This window comes from Muntiacus reevesi, chromosome 5, assembly GCF_963930625.1.
Source record: "Muntiacus reevesi chromosome 5, mMunRee1.1, whole genome shotgun sequence".
Lineage (NCBI taxonomy): Eukaryota > Metazoa > Chordata > Mammalia > Artiodactyla > Cervidae > Muntiacus > Muntiacus reevesi.
The window spans coordinates 125,142,778-125,162,436 of NC_089253.1; the positions used below are offsets into that span (position 1 = coordinate 125,142,778).

A 19,659-nucleotide genomic window follows, 5' to 3' on the forward strand; every position below is an offset into this window, starting at 1 on the left:
GCTCCTCAGTGCACTTCGAGGAGGCCCTGCCCGTCGCTGTCCTGAAGGCCCTTTCTGGGAGGTGAGCAGCTTGGATGACAGCCAGGCCTCCCCGGAGCTACTCCCAGCCCGAGGACGGGTCCTGACCTCACAGCTGGCCGGTGAGGCTCGCGCTCTGGCCCCTGCAGCAAGCAAGCCCTCTGTCCCCTTGGTTACCAGGGGGTCGACTCCTGTCGTTGTTTAGTTACTAAGTCATGTCTGACTCTTTTGTGACCCCATGGACTGTAGCCCGCCAGACTCCTCTGTCCATGGGTTCTCCAGGCAAGAACACTGGAGTGGGTGCCATCTCCTCCTCCAGGGGGCCTTCCTGACTCGGGGATCAAAGCCGCGTCTCTTGCCTCTCCTGCACCGGCAGGTGGATGCTTCCCCGCCGAGCAGCCAGGGAAGCGCAGTGCCCTCACAGGTCTCTGTAACCTGGCAGCCACGGGCCAGGCACGTCCACACGCCGAATCCCTGAAACGCGGCCGGCCCAAACTGAGGTGTGGTAAGGGTTCACATTCAGCACCAGAGTCAAGACTTCGTTTGAAAAAAGAATGCTCTGTATCTTATTAATAACTTCATATTAATGCTTAAATGATAATATTACCGCCTCTGGAAGCCGTGTCTTGGAGGAAACTTTTGGTTGACAGGCTGTCCGCCTGGAAGAGGCGGGGCTCATCAGCGCGGCTGTGGCTGCAGTTGGCCTGTGACCTAGGTCAGTGCCAGCTGACCCTTCCCCGGATGGCACCAGACGTGGCAGAAGCACTGGGCACATACCCTGAATGACTGGCCACAGCCCTGAGCATCTAAGAGGTTAAAGCGAATGAGTGACACAGCAGGGACAGAAAGAAGACAAGGCGATGGAGGAGCCACAGTGAAACTGAGCACCTGGGTGAGGTTCAGTTCTGAAAACGACGGGGGCCACGCAGAGAGACCAGCGTTCTGCTCAGGCACCGGCAAGCTCTCACCGCCCCGCGTGGCCTCAGCTCTGCAGGGCAGGCCGAGCGCAACTTCACTACACGTCTGTGGTTTGGCCGAGGCCACAGCGAGGCAGCCGGGTCTTGCCAAGGACAAACTGCAGAGAGATTTAGAGGAAGAGGGGGTGGGGCAGAGAAGAAGCCAAAGTAAATGTCTCGCGCTAGGGGTCTGCCAAGTCTAAGGGTAAAGCTCACCAGCAGAAGGAACTCTGAGGACCCAGCGCCCAGAATCCAACAGGAAACTGGAGGATGTGTATAATCAGGGGATTTATTTGGTCCCCTTGGCACATGGCAGTGAGCTCATGCCCCTCACTCCCAGCCCTAAGGAAACGGAGGGCTTCAGCAACTGTTACAGACACTTCCTGGACTGCAGATCTGCTGAATCTTGTCCAACTCTCAAATGCTGAGGCTAATTCTGTGAATGGGCTGGGGACTCTACCATTCACATTTAATCTCTGCAGATCCCACAACACCGTTTTGGAGCCCATTACTCTGTGAGACCTGGGCAACACCTTGGTGATGAATCCTTACTCAGACCCGGCCTGGAAGATTATGAAGATGAACACCACAGATTCAGGAAGTGTTTCCTGGAGGTCAAACCCGACTCAAGTGAAAGTCAAGAATATCAGATGCCACGCCCCCCTGTACTTCGATCATCCCACCGAGTTTCGGAATCACCACTTCCACTGCCGCCTCTGTCTGTCAAGTGGCTCAACTCCTAGTTTCCACATGGGCATCTGGAGGGGCTGCTAGAAACACACAGGCTGCTTGGCCACCGAGAGTGTGGACGGCGCCCTCGTGGACGCATCCCCATCCTAGCTCCCTGCACCCTTCCCCTGCCAGAGTTGACCGCTGTCACCGCCCAGCACAGCTCCCTCCCCTCTCCTGGAAGGGTTACTGCAGAGGGATACGGTCCTGGCCTCGGCAGAACCCCGCCCCGGTCAAGATTCAGCTTGTGTCTGAATCTGGAGGGAGGCCGGCTCAGCATTGGCAAAAGAATGATCTAGAGAATGAGCCCGCTGGCTTCGAGTCCTTAACTGGTCTGGAGGACTGGGTGCTCCTGCAGGTAACGTAGGAAGTTCTGTGCACCCGTGCAATTTTCCAGTGTCTGATCACACCTTCGGAGTCTCAAATGTCTGTGACTCAGAGAAAAGTTCTTTTAAATTATCATCTTGCCTCCTAACACCCTGCTTCAAGCATAGCCTTCTTGATTCTGGCATTTAATCTCTACCCTGAGGTTAAGACAGTTTCTCCCACTTAGACCACTGTTAAAGACTGAAATGTGTCCCCCCACATCCTTAAGTTGAGGCTATAACCCCCAATGATTATATTTGGAGCTAGGACTTCTAGGGAGGTCATTAAGGTTAATTAAGTGAGGTCAGGAGGGTGGGGCCCTGATCCAACGAGACTGATGTTTTGAGGAGGAGGACCCACCATGTGAGGGCCTGACTTGGCCAGAAGACCGTTCTCACCAGAAACCAAGCACCCTGACCCGAGAGTCCCAGCCTCCCAGACTGTGCGAGAATTGATTTCTATTGTCTAAACTCCCAGCCTTCGGTATTTTGGTACAATTAGCTGATTCTATATTCATACATGAAAACATTGGAGCCTGACCACCTCCAGGGTCCAGGCAGTTTTCAGTTCAGCGGCTTATTATCATGAGGTTTTTGATTGTGACTCCACAGGTCATTACAGCTCACATAAAGCACCCAGATCCATCAGCAGGCTCAGCAGGTGTGGGCTGGGAGGAGCGAGGAGGCAGGAGTGAGCCACGGCTGCTGCTCTGACTTGGCAGGGGAGTCCTGCTGGAGAAAACCCGCGTTCTTATGATGAAACCAGGTTCTGTGTGTGCTCCCCTAATGACACCACACGCGGTCATTCAGCCCTGCAAACAGCCTGGTCAGCACTTTTTGGAACAGAATGGCTGCAACTGGATTAGAGGAATCAATGTATCTCACTGGCATCTTCATGTGGGAAAGGATAATTGCAGGGTGGCGGGCGAGACAGAGAAGGGAGAGGATGGGGAGGAATGAGCGAGGGTTTCCGAGGCGTGGCTTATGGCTTTGCCATGTCAGCTGGCGGGCCCAGAGCGTAGGAAACAGCAGAACGCGGAGCTGTTGAACGGGAGTCTCTCTAATTAGGACCGACTGCGGGTGAGGAATGCTGACTCGGCTGGCCGAAGGCCGATGGGGTTCTCTCTTGTTTCAGAGATTCCTACTTTCTCAGAGGTAGGAGTGAAAAAAGGCACTTCCTTATTTTTCAGAGTGAAGAAATTAAATCCTTCGCAGAGTAAAACGTAACTGGGAACCGGAAGACGAGGGAGAACCCCACAGGAGGCAGCCTGCCCAGCTCTGGAGGGTGAAGGGCAGCACCGGGCCCTTCCCTCTGCACCCAGGCCTGTAGCCGGGTCCGCTGGGCCTCGACTTCCCCAGGTACAAGCAAGGCATCCAGCACCCTCCAGCAGGGTGTTCTGAAAGCTGAACATCTGGGAAAGTAATTTTGATTCCTAACCTGGACAAAGAAAATCTTGACAAAAACTAACACATCACAAAATTAAGGTGCCGAGCGTTAAAAGTGATCCCAGCTTGAGTGTCCACGTCTTCGTCAAGAGGAACAGTCGACAGCGTGCTGTCTGGGACCCACGGCCCCTTCGCTTCCTAAAGTCAACACAGACGTCCCGTTTCACAGGCTTTTGGAAAGGGGTGAAAATGCTGTCAGCGCTGACGTTTCGGGAGACACTTCCTGCTTCCTCCCCACATCCCTGGCTCTTTCGGAGGCTCTCGTCAGGACAGCCTCGCCCAACTCCCAAACCCCTGGCTGACGGAAGGGATGACATATGGTCCTTCTTGCACTTCTGCGCTGTCTTTAAACCAATAAGGAATTAGAGACAACTGACGGTACTCTGAAAAGTCGGGAAGCTTTACATGCCTAGAGCAGGACGTGGCAAGTTTTTCCTGTAAAGAACTGGTCATGTTGTTAGCCTTTGATGGCCACGTTCTGTGGCAGCCTCTCAGCTCTGCCCCTGGAGCAGGAATGCAGCCACAGACAGTACGGAAATGAAACTCGAATTTCATATGACTTTCAGGTGTCACAAAATATTATCCTTCTTTTAATTTCCCCTCTCACATCACTTAAAAATGTGAAAACCATTCTTTGCTTTGTGGGCCAAACCAAAACAGGTGGTGGGCCAGATTTGGCCCAGAAGGCCAAAGTTTGCTGACCATTAGGCTAGAAGAAACTAGAGCAAAATGGAAAGTAACTCTTCAGCTGACAAGTCTTGGACCAAAACGCAACTCTAGACTAAGAAAGACCTCTCCTTTATTCCCTTTCAGTGCCCTTCTGATTCAACCTGCTGGGTTTACAAGTCAAAACAAGATTTTCCTACCAGCAATGTTACTGGCTCCTTTTGACACAGGAAAATAAAAGGTTGGGGGTGGTGATGGAGGAGGCAGGAGAGGAAAAGAGAAGGAAAAGAGGAAGCTCTAGGCTGGCCTGCCCTTCACCGTGAGAGTTGGACTATAAAGAAAGCTGAGCGCCGAAGAATTGATGCTTTTGAACTGTGGTGTTGGAGAAGACTCTTGAGAGTCCCTTGGACTGCAAGGAGATCCAACCAGTCCATCCTAAAGGAGATCAGTCCTGGGTGTTCATTGGAAGAACTGATGTTGAAGCTGAAACTCCAACCCTTTGGCCACCTGATGCGAAGAGCTGACTCATTGGAAAAGACCCTGATGCTGGGAGGGATTGGGGGCAGGAGGAGAAGGGGACAACAGAGGATGAGATGGTTGGATGGCATCATCGACTCGATGGACATGAGTTTGGGTGGACTCTGGGAGTTGGTGATGGACAGGGAGGCCTGGCATGCTGCAGTTCATGGGGTCGCAGAGTCAGACACGACTGAGCGACTGAAATGAACTGAAGGAGGAGGCACTGCCTTAACACAGGATGAGATAGATTCAAACATATTTGTAGTTTTAAGAGTAGATGATGTGAAGCTGACACAAGCAAAGCCTTTTCTAGTGAGAAGCACAGACCCTGCCCCAGGGATGGGGCAGACTGGGACGTCCTGGTCTCCCGTTGGGGTCACGGCAACAGAGGGGTCCCAGCTCCAGATCGCAAAGCAGCCTGGGAGCGCAGGGCAGGCATCAGAAGCGGTGGCAGGGGATGCAACCAGGACGCCGTGAGCGGCAGCGTGGGCAGTGAGCGCCCAGCTGTGCGCAGGCACTGGACGGGCGCGGCCTCCCACACACCTGGCGGCCCCGCCTTCCCTTTGAACACCTCACACCCTTCTTCTGACCACCCTGTGTCACATTCAACCTCTCACCTCAGAATCCCTGGCCTTCCATTATCGCCTTTCTTCTCTTTTCCTCTATTAAATAATAAAAGCCCACTTTCCAATTTCCTCCTAGTATTTCCACATAAAAACCAAGGAGATCATTTTTCCGGTCACTGAGTCTCCTCATCCAGTTAAAAATCCTGACTCGAAACAGACAGCAACACACCACCTGTCTCCCGCCTGTGATCACCCTGACGGTGTCCTCGTTTCATCCACCAGAGAGGAGCGTGACAAGGAACATTCATTCGGAGAGCCAGCAGAACAGAGCAAACACACACTCCCAATCTAGGACCTAAGAGAAACCTCCCCACGTCCGCCTGCTTGCATGTGTCCTGCCGGACCCCTGGGAGGGTGTGGTCAGAGACCCGAGTGCCCTTCACGTCCACCAAGAGGACCAGCTCAGGATAAATACAGAGCTGGTGACAGGACAGTGGCCTTCAGGGCACACACAGGCAGTGTCATCCGAATCCGCGATTGGCCTTCCTTTCCAGCAGCGGCACTGAGAAATCAATCCAGGGCAGAGGGTGAGCACTTGCCAGGAGCTGCCACCCTCCTGAGACCTCTGGGGAGGAGTCCCGCCAACAGCCGGCCGTGGACGAGGCAGGTTACTCTCGAGCAGGTCAGGTGCACGGTCACAGAAACTGCTGTCCCTTCACTGAATGTAAGGAAGAAACACCTGGGCTGGGTGGTAAAGGTGAAGCTGCTTCCCAGGTTCCAGGAACACTTGGATAGCACCCATTTAGGTCACTTGCAGCTTTAAGTGGCTCTGGCTGGATTTCTTCACACCCGTAACGCCTGCAACTCATCTTCATGTCATATCCTCACTCAAATTCCGAAAGAAAAATGTCTGTCGCACATGCTGGCAGAGGCCAGAGCTGTAGGAGTCCAGGGTGCCAACAGCATTCTCTCCACACAGAATCAGCAGCTGAGGCCTCCAAGGAGCATCAGTGCACTGCCAGTGAGGCTTCTCAATTTGCTCCTGGGGGCGCTCACTGGATGCCTCTGTTGCCACCCTGATGTCATTATCTCAAAAGAAATGGTCTTGAGAAGGTAGGAGAATTTAAGGGCATGTTTCATAACGGAACGTTTGTTTATCTGTGTGGTTTTAATGACAAAGATTTTAGTCGTAGCCAAGCAGTCCGTGTGAGAGTCAGGCTGCCTTGTGCAAGGCTGCTGTTCGCTCACTCAGCAGGCAGCCGGGGCCTGACCCAATAGGAGTCACGACCTATGCCCACCTGGTGACAGGACCAGCAGGACTCTTCACGGCGGGACACACATGCAGCAATGCCCACACCTGACCAGAGCGAGGCCTGCAGCTGTACTGCAGATGTGAGGCTTTCTGGAAGACATCCTTAAGTGATGCTGCTGACCAGCATGCCACCCAGCACCAGAAACGCTGGAGCCCAGCATGACGGGCCCCTTCCGTCTGCAGAGTCAGAGAAGCTAGCAAGCTCACTCATTCATCTGTCTATAACCTTCCTCACAGCTAAGCAGGTTCACCACTTTCCCACCACCCAGTGCACTGTGGATATCCAAATAGCGACTCCAAAATGCTCACAGGTAAAAGCTGTCTTTAGCATGCTGCTTCGGAGAAGGCAATGGCAACCCACTCCAGTACTCTTGCCTGGAAAATCCCATGGACGGAGGAGCCTTGTATGCTGCAGTCCATGGAATCACTAGAAATCGGATATGGCTGAGAGACTTCACTTTCACTTTCACTTTCATGCATTGAAGAAGGAACTGGCAACCCACTCCAGTGTTCTTGCCTGGAGAATCCCAGGGATGGGGGAGCCTGGTGGGCTACCGTCCATGGGGTCGCACAGAGTCGGACACAACTGAAGTGACTTAGCAGCAGCAGCAGCATGCTGCTTTCCTCCAGATCCACGGCACCTGCTTTCATCAGAAGGGCATGCCTTATACAGTGTTTTCTAGTTGGGATGGATTTGTGCTCATCCATGCATATATTCTAACCTTAGTTTTCTTGTGAACATCACCAGATTGTGAAAACAATAGTTACCGTATGTCCAATATTTAAATACGTGTCTAACCACTGTCCTGGACACTAACATACATGCACAACCTCACTTAATATTCGTATCAGCCTGGACTAGGATATTATTTCCATTTTACCTGTAAGAGAGGGGAAACTTAAGATTTAAGACCTGGAGAAGGGAATGCCTACCCACTCCAGTGTCTGGCCTGGAGAATTCCATGAACAGAGGAGCCTGGCGGGCTGCAGCGCATGGAATCACACAGAGTCAGACACGACTGATCGACGAACACTCTCACTCTCACGGTCACAAGCCTGCCCATGGCCCCACAGCCTCCCTTAGTGTCACGATCTGTCTGACTAAGGACCTGTCATTAACCACTGAGCAGAACAGAAATATTCCCATCAGGAGGGAGACAGCTCCAGTTAGGCGTGGTAGAACTAGCGAAGCTAAATTGGGCATTTGCTCAGATCACAGGGAGCTCTCTGGCGTGTCACTCTGCAGGGTGTGGTTTGGCAGCTTTCCAAATGATGTTCTGCTGGAGGGCAATGATCACTTACAAGCCTCCAGGGGACTTTTGCATCAAAAGATGGTCTCCAGGTCAAAGGCAATTTGTATCTGCTCTGCCGAGTTATTGAGGTCTGGAATGGAGAATCATGAAGAAATGGGGTTGGTCCTGGACCTCAAAAAGCCTGAAGACTCAAACAGAAAACTCCCGAGAGTGGTCTGCTTCTCAGTAACTGGACAAGGGCTTGAGCACACAGCAGGGCAGCCATCCCCACAGGCCCTTCCACGAGCGCACACCATCTCCCTTGGCACAGGCCAGTGGACAGCGTGCCCCTGCAAGTCTGTGGCACGGGGCTGGGACGGTGCAGGCAGCCCTCGATGATTCAGGTGCCTCGGCCTGGGTGGGTGGGCTTTCCGGGGCCCTGTCCACCTCCTTCCACATGGGATTCATCGAGAGCCCACGTGGCCCGAGTGTGAAGTCCAGTCTCCAGAATGGCACTGGGCAAAGGACTCTTTGTGGCGACAGGTGAAACTAAAATACCCCTGGTAGTGACGGCCGGGATGCTGGGCAAGGCCTACGGTGGACGCCGTGGGGACACCTGCCTTTAGTGTGGCCCTGGAGTGGCAGAGCCCTAACCGGGCGTCCGCAGGGTTTTCCTGTGTCAGCCTGGCCCCAGGACCAAGTCACGTACTCCCCACCAAGAGCAGGTCAACCAGCCGGCCACTAATGCCACATCTGCAGCAACCTGTCCTGCCTGTCAATGGCACGGCGGCTGCTAACTGGTCTGCTTGCGGGGAGGCCTGTCTCCCTTCCGGTGTGTCCCTGTGGTGCGCACTTTCCTGGCTTTTGTCTCTGGGAGGGTCTTTGGTTTCACAACAATCCCCTACATTCACCCACCAGAGGCCAACATTTACGTAGCCCTGTTTCCAAAGAGCCATCCTATGTGGAGTCTGCCCAGGACAGATCAAAAATGAGTCAGGAGCAGAATCGGCAAGGAAGTACAAGCAGTGCAGTTCAGATGTCTTCCAAGCACACCCAAAGTGGAAGCCCCTTTCTGGCCAAGAGCGCTCAGCATTTGAGTTGAGGCCGCCCTGAGAGAGGACTCGTGGAGGGCTCTTCTCTCCAATCCCAGGCAGTGGTCAAGCTGAAGGCCACCAGGTCTTCCTGTCAGACGCCATGTGCTGGGATTCAATTAAACACGGGCCTTTTCCAATCACCCAGTTATGGCTTGAAATGTACATGGTGAAATTGCTTCTGCTTTCTCTATTTATGAAATATGCCGTATAGTCCCTCATCAACGTGTCCTCGAGGCTGGACTGCAGTACTTACAGCACTGTGGCTCCCAAAGAGACAGTCTTCTCCCTCGAAACAGCCACCTCTTAAATCCGTGAGTGCCGTTCATCTGGGAAGGCAGTCCTGGGCAGGCGACCAGAGAGCTTTCTTTGTCTGAGGGCATATGGGTCTCTAATCTGTTCTCAGACCCCAGGTCTGGGATGCTAGGCAAGGTACCTTTTAACTTGAGCCTCCCCCCTCACCTGACCCCCAACAACCCGTGCATTCTTTCCTAATGTAAAGATTTCCAATAACAGCATAAAATGAGCTGTTAATAATAGGTCCCAACATGTAATTTACAGTGGTTTCCAAAAATAAAAGCTTCATGGGGGAAAAATCTGCAAGTTACCACTGTGAGGTAGACACGAGGGATGTTTCCTCACACCAGGGAAACCTGGGCGTCTGCACACAACTGGCAGGCAAGGACTCCAAAGACAGTCCTTGGAAATGATTTTCTTGTGTAAACCAAACCCTAACTTTTCCCTCCCTCGCCACTCTGTCTCCTTCTCCTCAACCAACCTCACAAATAAGCACCCAAGGCCTGTTCCTCAGTGTTTCCTTACATTTCTAGAGAGCAAGAAGGGAAAAAAGGCGATGCTATAATCTGTTACCTTTCTCGCACTTTGTCTAAGGTGATGCCTGGAACCCCTTGTTTGCTTGCCAACCAGCCTATAATGCTTACGTCCTTGAAAATCAGCACTTGTTCAGGATTTAAAAGAGGTGCTCCTGAGAGGCCCTCCAGATTCGTGCGTTCTGACTGCTTCTCATCCCCTCACTAAGATTCTCCACTCTTAATCCTCCCAGTGAGGACTGGGCAGGTTTGTCCAAAGAAATCTGAGCATCCGGAAACCCCACTGACTAGAAACCTCACTTTGTCTCTTTAATCGAGGTCTTAAGGAAGGCCGAGTTGTTGCCCCCACCACGACGGGTCAGTGATCTATCTGGCTGTGGTGGGCACTATGGTTTTTCTAGATGTCTCGCCTTTATCTCCAAATTAAGTGCCTTCTTATCAACAGCCATTTAGTTCACGGACTGCTTACTCTCAGTGAAGCATCTTTGTTGAGGGTTCTGAAGATTTTCACTTCAGAGAGCAGGACAGCTGAATACCACATTGTGTGGGTAGGTCAAAGGTCAGTCTCAGAGGAAAACCCAGCTAATGCCTGTGAAAGACTCAAGTTTTTAGGGAGAGTTTTCCATGCATGTGAAAGTAAGCCCATCTCTCACCTATGACAAAGCCCTGAACAAAAAGAATGAAAAGAAAAGGATCTTAATTCTTAATCAGTAAGGAGATGAAACAAAGATCTTAGTTCAGAGAAACAAACCACAGGCAGGTGTTCAGGCAAGGTAGAGACATTCATTCCCTGCCCCAGGCATGACAGGCTACCCACTTAAGGACGAAGGATGAATGGAGGAAAAAATAACAGGGAACTGAAAAGATTTAAACTTCTCAAACCCTCACCTGCAAGTGCCAGAGGGAGCAGGCACACAGTTCTGAAAGGCAGGTGTTCCACACAGTTCTTACAGAATCAGGTTTGAAGTAGCCGCAGTATTTTGCAAATGTACATACCCAGCCACTTTGGGAACTGGTTATAGCGTTCAACACCCTTGAGGATGATTCTCTGAGGCTGACTGCCATCATTCTGGAACAAATTCTCAAGCCATCACTCTCCACTCAGACATTCCATTCCCTCTGAACCACCGCCCGTGCGCCTCTCCACTGCAGTGGCCCTACTCCTCCTTCAAAGGGAAACTAGGAGGGGGAGTTTCACCCTGGGTTCCAGAACAAGTCAGTGGCAAAGCCAACACTGGATTTTTGGGTACTTCATCTCTTCACTTTAGCATCGAAACTGTTCTTCAACACTGTCTGGGTACAGAATGTACACTTACCCGTTCCTCCATCACGCCTCCTGCCACTTCATCTCCCTCAGGTCAAGAGGGAGAGAAGTTTTCGTTCTCTAAAGGCACATATCTTAGGAAAAAATAACAGTCTTGAGAACACAGGAAATGACTGGCTATGAAATGACTTTGGGTATTAACATGCTTTTCTTGGGCAACTTGGAGTTGGAATCTCTGCTTTGAGGCTTTCTGACCAATCTGGGGCTCTCTGCATAATCTTTAAAGAAGTTGAAGAAGGAAGACTGAAATTAAAAGAGAAGTTAAAATCAAACTGGCTTGTATTTCTGGAGAAGGAGCCTTCAGGCGACAGACAGAACGAAAACATCCTGTCTTCCTTCCCCTTCTGCTCTGATGCGGGACAGATCCAGAGTCACCGCATGTCTGGCCAGCAGCCCCTGCATGCTGTCCCCAAGGCCTGGGTGGAAGAACTTGGTCAATGCCCTGAGGGTCTCGCTGAGGGAGCCGAGCTCCCCTCCCCTCCCACACAACCCCTCGCCTGCACAGCCTCTGGGGCCACCGCTGTGCCCAGGCTTTTCATGCAGAGACTGCCAGACACAAGCACTTGGAAGATAATGCAAACATGAGGTGCCTCGTGGAGGACGAAGGGGATTTCCACAAGGCACAGGAGGAGACTGGTCTTATTACACATCCCCTCTCTCTCAGTCCGTTTATAGGAGCTGGCCTGCTAACAGTGGACCAAGGAAAATGGAGGGAAATTCATCAATTAACATACAGCTCATTGTACTTTGAAGAAAATTCTACAATACATTCGAGCACTAAGAAGAGTGGCCTCAATGGGCTTTCCTCGTTCAGGGGAGCCATCTTTGTAGGAAGAGGTTATTCACAGCCCTCCCCAACAGCAGCTTGAGGCTGGCCCGAAAGACAGAGTTGCTAAGCATGAAGCCCATGTTCGAGGGAGCCCCTCTCCCAGGTCTGCCATGGGAGCTGAGTTCTGGGAGAACAATGCTCCAGGGACCAACTCTCAGGAGCAGCAGGCATGGACATCGAGCTGGGAACCCAGAGCCTGGAAATTGCAAGGATGTTTGTGAAAAAGTGGAACTGAAAGAGAGGAGCTCAAATGGGAGAAACAGTATGAACTATGGGCACGGAATGCACACCAGACAGTCACTAGGAAGAAAGGGCCAAATGTCCAGAGGGTGACGGCGTGCCACGAGCCCACCACGCCCATTGCCCTCCTGACAGCTGCTTCCCAATGGCTGTGAGTCTCTTCTCTTTCTGACCGCTTGCTTCTCACTGCAGATACTGGCATCCCAGTGTCAGAAGCCGGCATCCCACTCTATTACAAGTTAATCGTACCGCCACAGGCACTGAAGTAAGCTGTCTGTTGTTCTGTCTGCAGTGATCACAACGATGCCTGGCATACAGGAGGCAGTTTCAACAGGCGCTGGTGGAGAACTGACTTGCTTTATTCCACGTAGCCATTTGACCCTAAAGAGCTAGCGTGACAGAGCACCGGCCACTGGTATACTTGCTAACCTCAAATTTGCAGTCCATCCCTCCCTAGCCACCCTCTGGAACTACAGTCAATAACCTGTGATAAACCACAATGGAAAAGAGCGTGGAAAATAGTGCATATATGTATAACTGAGTAACTTCGCCATGCAACAGAAATTAACACAACACTGCCAATCAACTATATTTCAATACAGTAAAATTCAAAAAATATGATCTATCCACATCTGACCTGTTATATAAACTGTCTTGATGGGACCCTGCTGGCTATTTGTTGTCATCGTCCAAAGAACATTATTAATTCCACACACACATCACTTTTGAGTAAGAGTCCCTGTCCGCAGGAACCTGTGGTTGGACACAGCCAGCGTCATGCAGTCAATGACTGTTGGGGGAAAAGTAGAAACAGGTTGGAGAGCAGCTTCCCTGGAGGCTGAACTGACACACCACCAGCCCTCGCTTGCAGAGAGCGACCATTCCCCGAGGAAGCCCCGGTGTCCTTAAGCTTTCAGAAAGCACCAAGCTCCTTAACCAGACATCCCGCCCAGGGTGCAATGGGCAGAGGGACCAGCCAGAACTGTGTCCGAACTTCTGCTTCACCAACCTACAACCTGGGATAGGCACGTCTGTCCACCACCCTCACCCCAAACTCACCCCCAGCTCCCCAGTGGTCATGTCATCAGCAGCCTTTCGAGGTCGTCATGCAGAGTAAACACGGAAAAAGTGCGGCCCCCAGCTCGGTGCAGGGCAGGGAAGTCAGATACAGGGCTTCCCTCCCATCTCCTCTTTTGAATGAGCCCCCTGCTACTCAAACGGCCCCAGCAGCAACACATCTAGGAGGAAAGTCCTCCCAGGAGGCAACTGGCACTTGCTGCAGCCTCCGTGCGTGCACGGCCGCAGCGAGCATCCCCGACTGCACTGACAGGACAGCTGGGCTGCTGAGCACGCACACACGTGCTCGCGGCGGGTCTGGGGAGGTGCTGCGACGTTCCTTCGTCTCAGTGTTTTCCTGTAGTTTCTGTATACTCCACGGGGCAGCATCACCTGACTGCTTTGAGGGCGAGGGTGAGGGGCTCTGTTCCTCCAGCCATGAACGTGGTTTGAGGTGACACTGGATTCGGTCCAGAGGAAACAGCAGGTTGTGCTACTAGATCAGAGGGTTTTCAGGCAGGGCTCTTGGTGCAGCTGAACATGCAAGGATGGACAGAGCTGTCTGTCTCACACTAGGAGCCTGTGTGACAGTGGACATCCCAGGGAGGGTGGGTCTGGGCAGAGAAGCCGGTAGATGGCACAGAGCCTACCACCAAGGAAAATCTCCTCCCTCTCTCCTCAGAGGAGCTCATGTTCCTTTGGGAAACTCTGACTTTATCGTCAAGGCCCAGGGAAGATGCCGCCTTCGCCATGAAGTCCTCCCGCCCTGTCTGCTTCCGGGTACCACAGGTACGTCCACTTCCTCCTGCATGACTGCCTCTCATGTGTCTTGAAATTCTCAATGCTGTGTATATGTGTCTGCTGACATTTTTAAAAACTAACTTATTTGACTGCTGGGTCTCTGTTGCTGCGCTAGGGCTTTCTCTAGTTGCTGCGAGTCGGGGGCTACTCTGTTGTGGCAAACGGGATTCTCACTGTGGCGGCGTCTCTCGTCTCAGAGCACAGGCCCTAGAGCCCCGGCTCAGGAGCTGGCGCACGGCATGTGGGATCGTCCCGACCCAGGGACCTAACCCATGTCCTGGACTGCAAGGCTGATTCTTAACCGATGGAGCACCAGGGAAGTCCTGTCTGCTGACTGCTGCTTGTCTGTTTGCTCTGCAAGACTCCAAGCTTGCTGAGGGCAGGGACTGTCCATCACTGTGTCCCCAGTTCCCACACTGGAGGTGCTCACGACACAGCTGAACAGATGGAGAGGCGCCAGCTCCGTGGGGGTCTGCATTCCTCCAGCACCCAGCATGCTGTGGGCCCAAAGTATCACACGGTAGAGGCTGAACAAATACATGCTGATATTTTTAAAGGTCGAGCTTTTTCAGGTGGTCTTTGTAATTTGCCGTCAAAAAACAGGATGTATAATATACTTCCATAATTAGCATAGAATTCGGGCTAAACAGAAGTCTGAAAATGGACCATGAAGAATTTACGTAAAGATCTAAGACACACTGTAAGCGGAGAGCTGTCACACTGATGGGCACGTTCATTCGGGCCCTAGCAGGATGGCAGGGAAGGATGCCGAGGGAATGGGCGGCCTGGAGAATCGAGGAGGGACCTCGGCTATGTGACATCATCCGTGAAGCCTCCGTGTTGAAAGCACTCTGCTCTTTTGTGCCTGTAATTTTTTAGTTTGTATTGTAGTATAACTGATGTACAATGTTGCGTTCCTTTCAGGGGTACAGTGAAGTGCATCGGTTACACACGGACACGTAGACACTTTTTTGGGAAGCTCTTCCCAGAAAGCACTCTGCCCTTCGCACCCTCTCACCATCATCCCCACACCCTGGGAGCTCAAGGACACTGAGGCAAGTGGCCGAGCAGCTAAGGCCACAGAGGGATCTGCGGTGGAGCCAGGGTCCGAGTCGGGCCGCACGCCGAGTCCAGGCTCTTCCCTCACACCCGTGAGCGGTCGGCCAGTCTTCGACCTCGTGAGGCCACGACTGTCCTCGGCTCCTGCTGCGTCGGTGTGGCAGGTCCCCTGGGCCTGGGTTAGGGTCCAGGAGAACAGCTCCCGGGAGCAGGCTCAAAGGCTGGCTGCGGCGGCGCACAGGCCCTCGGGCGCTCCTGGGCACACTCACTGGGCCTCCCTGTGCCCGGCGTCTCCATCCGTGAAACAGGCATTTTCGGGGCCTGCTCTGGGGACTACGCCAGCGGGTGTTGACAGAGCCCTGGGCACAGGCATTGTCGTGGTGCGTCCTGTGACCGCGAGAGAGGCGGCCGGCTCGGCTGTGGGCACAGGCGCCCGCCACATTCAGCGCCCTCACGGGCGTGTCTCGCCCTGCGCTCTCTCCTGCCTCCAATCATGGGGCAGGGCTCCGCAGGGCGAGGGGCTGCCGGCACGCGTGGCCTGCCCATGGCGTGCGTGCCCAGCCCTGGAAGCTCTCTAACTGGACGCAGCTGCTGGCTCTGACGTCCCCTCACAGGGGCTGTCCCCGTGCTGGGCCCACAGATGTGGCCCTGGGGTCTCCGTGAGCCGGCCTACTCCTGAGGGACCCCAGGCTCCAGCTCAGGGTCTCTCCCAGGAGGGAGTTCAGGAGAGCTGAATGGGACAACCACCTGCATTCAGGGTTTCCAGCTTGGGAGATACTGAAGGACAAGGTTTGCCGGAGCAGGAGAAGAGAGGCGTCTCCAGGAGCGACCCTAACACTTGAGACGAGAGAGGATGGGGCTGATGGAGAGGCCTCCCCCAGGACACAGCCACCCCGGGCACCTGGGGGGGGAATGCCCAGGGCTGGCCATGGGGTGCTGGGGGCCACTCCGCCCCAGCTGTCTCTTTCAGGGCTCCCTGAGCCTGCAGGAAAAGTGTCTCTTCAATGCCTGTTGTTCCCAACCAAACACCATTACAAGGCAGGTTCTGAGCAGCCCCCTTCTGAGCCAAGGCCTGGGCCAAGCCTCCCTCGGTGGATGAAAGCCAGGGCAGTTAAAGTTTATGTCTGAACTCCGGCAATTCTCGGACTGACCTCCAGTTTATGACATCCCGTCTCTCCTTCCCTACTAGCTACAACCCCCGCCCCTGCCCAGGAAGTCTCAGGCCTGGGTGAAAAGGAAACCACAGGCCAGCTCAGGCCTAGCCCAGCAGGCAGCAGGCGGGCAGAGGTGTAACTAGACCTGCTCCTCCGCCTCTCACAGCAAACAGGGCCCGCCCCACCTGCCACACCTGCCCAGAAGTCTGTTCCGGTAAGAAGCCAGGTGAGCACGGACAGTTGCGGCTCCAGTACCGAGCTCCCTGGACAGAACCTGGGGTCTCCTGGGTGGGGGTGAGGTGGGCAGAGGGAGCAGAGAGGACTCCAAGTCTAGGCACCATGGGGTGACTGCCATGTCACCTGTGCAGTCACCGAGCAGAGGCTGGCCGCCAGTAGAAGGAGAGACGCGTTCAGGGAAAGGATGCCAGGGCCAACTAACAGAGTTCCACTTTCTCCACCATGGAGAGGGCAGCGGGGAACCTAAGGGTTGAACCAGGGCAATTATAACTTCCTCAGACAGAGCCCTGTGGACCTGAAGTGGGTAAAAGCTGTAAGGCAGTGACAGAGGCTGGGGCGGTTAGGAAGGGACCCTCCCTCTGCCTTCTTCAGGGTCAGATATTCAGTACTCAGCCAAGGATCTGAAATCCCCACAGGTCCCTGAATAGACCTCTGTTCTCTGGAGTCTTCTCGGTTCCTGAATTGGCTGCTATTGCAACACCCCGCCCCCACCGATCAGCTTAGCAAAGTGATCCCATGGGACCCCAGGTGGAGGGGGCAGGACAGGCTTCTGAGGGGCTCTGGGCGCTGGAGATGGTGGGCCTTGCCACCCGTCTGCTCCACCCGGAGCCTGTGTGGGCAGAGCGGCCCGGAGGTCCCGACAGGGACCGGAGGGGAAGGAGGGGCAGCCGCCGAGGACAATCTGGGCCGAGGGCGGGGCTGGGGGCGGAGTGGTCCCAGCAAGGGGCGTGGGCCTCCCATTCAACTCTAATCTCCAACTTCCTTCAGCTCCGAAGGCGGAGGAGGGGAAGGTGTCCGCGGTCTGGGAAGCTCCCAGAAAAAGCAGGCAGCATCAGCACGCTTCCTCAAGGCGGCAGGACCCCTTAGCTCTCTCAGGAGCGTGGTTTCCAAGTGGGCTGGGGTCCCGGGGCTGCAGCCCTCACCTTCCAGGGCTGAGCGGTCCCCCGGAGCGCATCTCCCAGTCGCCCGGCTCTCACCTCACCCGAAGGGGTCCAGCCGGCTGCGGGGTCACGTGTGCAACCCCGCCCCCACCTCGGGTCTCAGCCCGCACCTCCACCACCTCCCCTTCAGCCCAAGGGACCCCCAGAGCTTCCGGGGCCGGGATCGAAGCCTCCCTCCTCCCATTGCCCAGTTCCCAGCGAACTGCAGGAGCCCCGCAAGTCCGGTCCAGCCGTGCTACGTACGGTCCCACTCTGACCGGTCCCAGGGACGCACGCCCGGCCTCCCTCCCCTCCCGAGAGCCCTCCGCACGCGCACCTCCACCCAGGGGGCAACAGGCCAAACGCTCCGGAGCCAGGGGCCCGGGTGGCGCTGCCGTCCTTCAGATCGGAGCCGCGAGGGTGGCCAGGACGCCCTCCTGGAGGACCTCAGCCCACGCCCGCGGGGCCGCGTTGCGAGCCGGGGCGCTTACCTGCGGGGGAACTTGGTCCTGCCCGCCCGGGGCGGCGGCAGCTGCAGCATCTTCCCGGCGTGGCGGCCCGCGGCCGGCACCCAGCGGGGACAGCGCGTCGCCCGGCGGGAAGCCGAGGTCTGAGCGCGGCCACGCGGACGGCTGGGGACCCGGCCCGGCCCGCGCCCTCTTCCCCCGCCCGTCCGCCTCGCAGCTCCGGCGGCACTTAAAGCGACAGAGCCCCATTTCCCGTCGCCGCCTCGGGTCCCGAGCCCCGGCTGCGGGAGGGCCCTTTAACGCCTGGAGCAGGTAGACAAAGAGCCGCGGCGGCGCGACAGTTCTGGGGCCCCGGGTCCGAGTGCTGCCTGGCGGCTGGGGACGCGGCGGCCACTGGGGCGGTCGCGGTCACACCCCCCAGGGCCCCACGCCGGCTGTGGGTCACACCCCCCAGGACCCCACGCCGGCTACGGGTCACACCCCCCAGGACCCCACGCCGGCTACGGGTCACACCCCCCAGGACCCCCCCACGCCGGCTACGGGTCACACCCCCTACTCCCCCCACGCCGGCTACGGGTCACACCCCCTACTCCCCCCACGCCGGCTGCGGGTCACACCCCCTACTCCCCCCTCGCCGGCTGCGGGTCACACCCCCCAGGACCCCCATGCCGGCTACGGGTCACACCCCCTACTCCCCCCTCGCCGGCTGCGGGTCACACCCCCCAGGGCCCCCCATGCCGGCTACGGGTCACACCCCCAGGCCCCCCCCCACGCCGGCTGTGGGTCACACCCCCCAGGGCCCCCCATGCCGGCTACGGGTCACACCCCCAGGCCCTCCCCATGCCGGCTGCGGGTCACACCCCCCAGGGCCCCCCATGCCGGCTACGGGTCACACCCCCAGGCCCCCCCCCACGCCGGCTGTGGGTCACACCCCCAGGCTCCCCCCACGCCGGCTGTGGGTCACACCCCCAGGCCCCCCCCCAACGCCGGCTGCTGGTCACAAGTCCTCCGTCCCCACCAGGAGGATGGCAGTGGGTAAATCCCCGCTCTTCCTGGAACTCTGCTGGCAGAGGGGTGCACAGGAGGGCACTGGGTCTGGAACCTGGACCCTCCCCAAAGGGCTTTCTCCAAATCCCCTCCCTGACTCTTTCCAAGTTTTTAAATCAGTTCCAATAAGAGTACAGCAGCTGAAACAAGGTCTGCAGATATTACAGTGAAAAAGAGGAAACAGTTTTCTTTTTTCTCTAGCCCTTTTCTGAGTTCATTTTTTACTTTAACTGTTCTTGACCTATAGTTGGTAATGGAGACTAAGCTGATATGTAAATTATATCTTGTACCTTTGTTGTGTTCAGTCGTTCAGGTGTGTCAAACTCTTTGTGACCCCATGGACTGCACCACACTAGGATTCCCTGTCCTTCACCATCTCCCAGAGTTTGCTCAAACTCATGTCCATGAGTTGATGATGCCATCCAACCATCTTCTACCATCCCCTTCTCCTCCTGTCCTCAATGTTTCCCAGCATCAGTCTTTTCCAATGAGTTGGCTCTTTGCATCAGGTGGCCAAAGGATTAGAGCTTCAGCTTCAGTATCAGTTCTTCCAGTGAATATTCAGGGTTGATTTCCTTTAAGATTGACTGGGTTAATCTCTTTGCAGTCTAAGACACTCTAAAGAGTCTTCAACACCACAGTTTTAAGATATCAATTCTTCCGGTGCTCAGCCTTTTTTATTGTCCAGCTGTCACATCAGTATATGACTACTGGAAAAGCCATCAGTTCAGTTTGGTCACCCAGTCATGTCCGACTCTTTGTGACCTGATGGACTGCAGCATGCCAGGCCTCCCT

The 19,659-nt window shown here is 55.0% G+C and overlaps 1 protein-coding gene across 4 annotated transcripts in view; it reads right to left on the reverse strand.

Annotated features, from left to right (window-relative positions):
* The window catches only part of NAV1 (neuron navigator 1), a 205,311-nt gene that overhangs the window by 40,433 nt on the left and 145,219 nt on the right, over positions 1 to 19,659 (reverse strand). Inside the window, exon 1 of one of the 4 annotated variants that reach the window (XM_065936378.1) lies at positions 17,842 to 17,979. The exons of the other annotated variants lie outside the window; for them this stretch is intronic. Coding sequence (XP_065792450.1) covers positions 17,842 to 17,891 — 50 coding nt within the window. The 5' untranslated portion in view covers positions 17,892 to 17,979. Of the gene's footprint in view, positions 1 to 17,841; positions 17,980 to 19,659 lie in introns of those variants that run through there. 4 annotated transcript variants of the gene reach the window in all.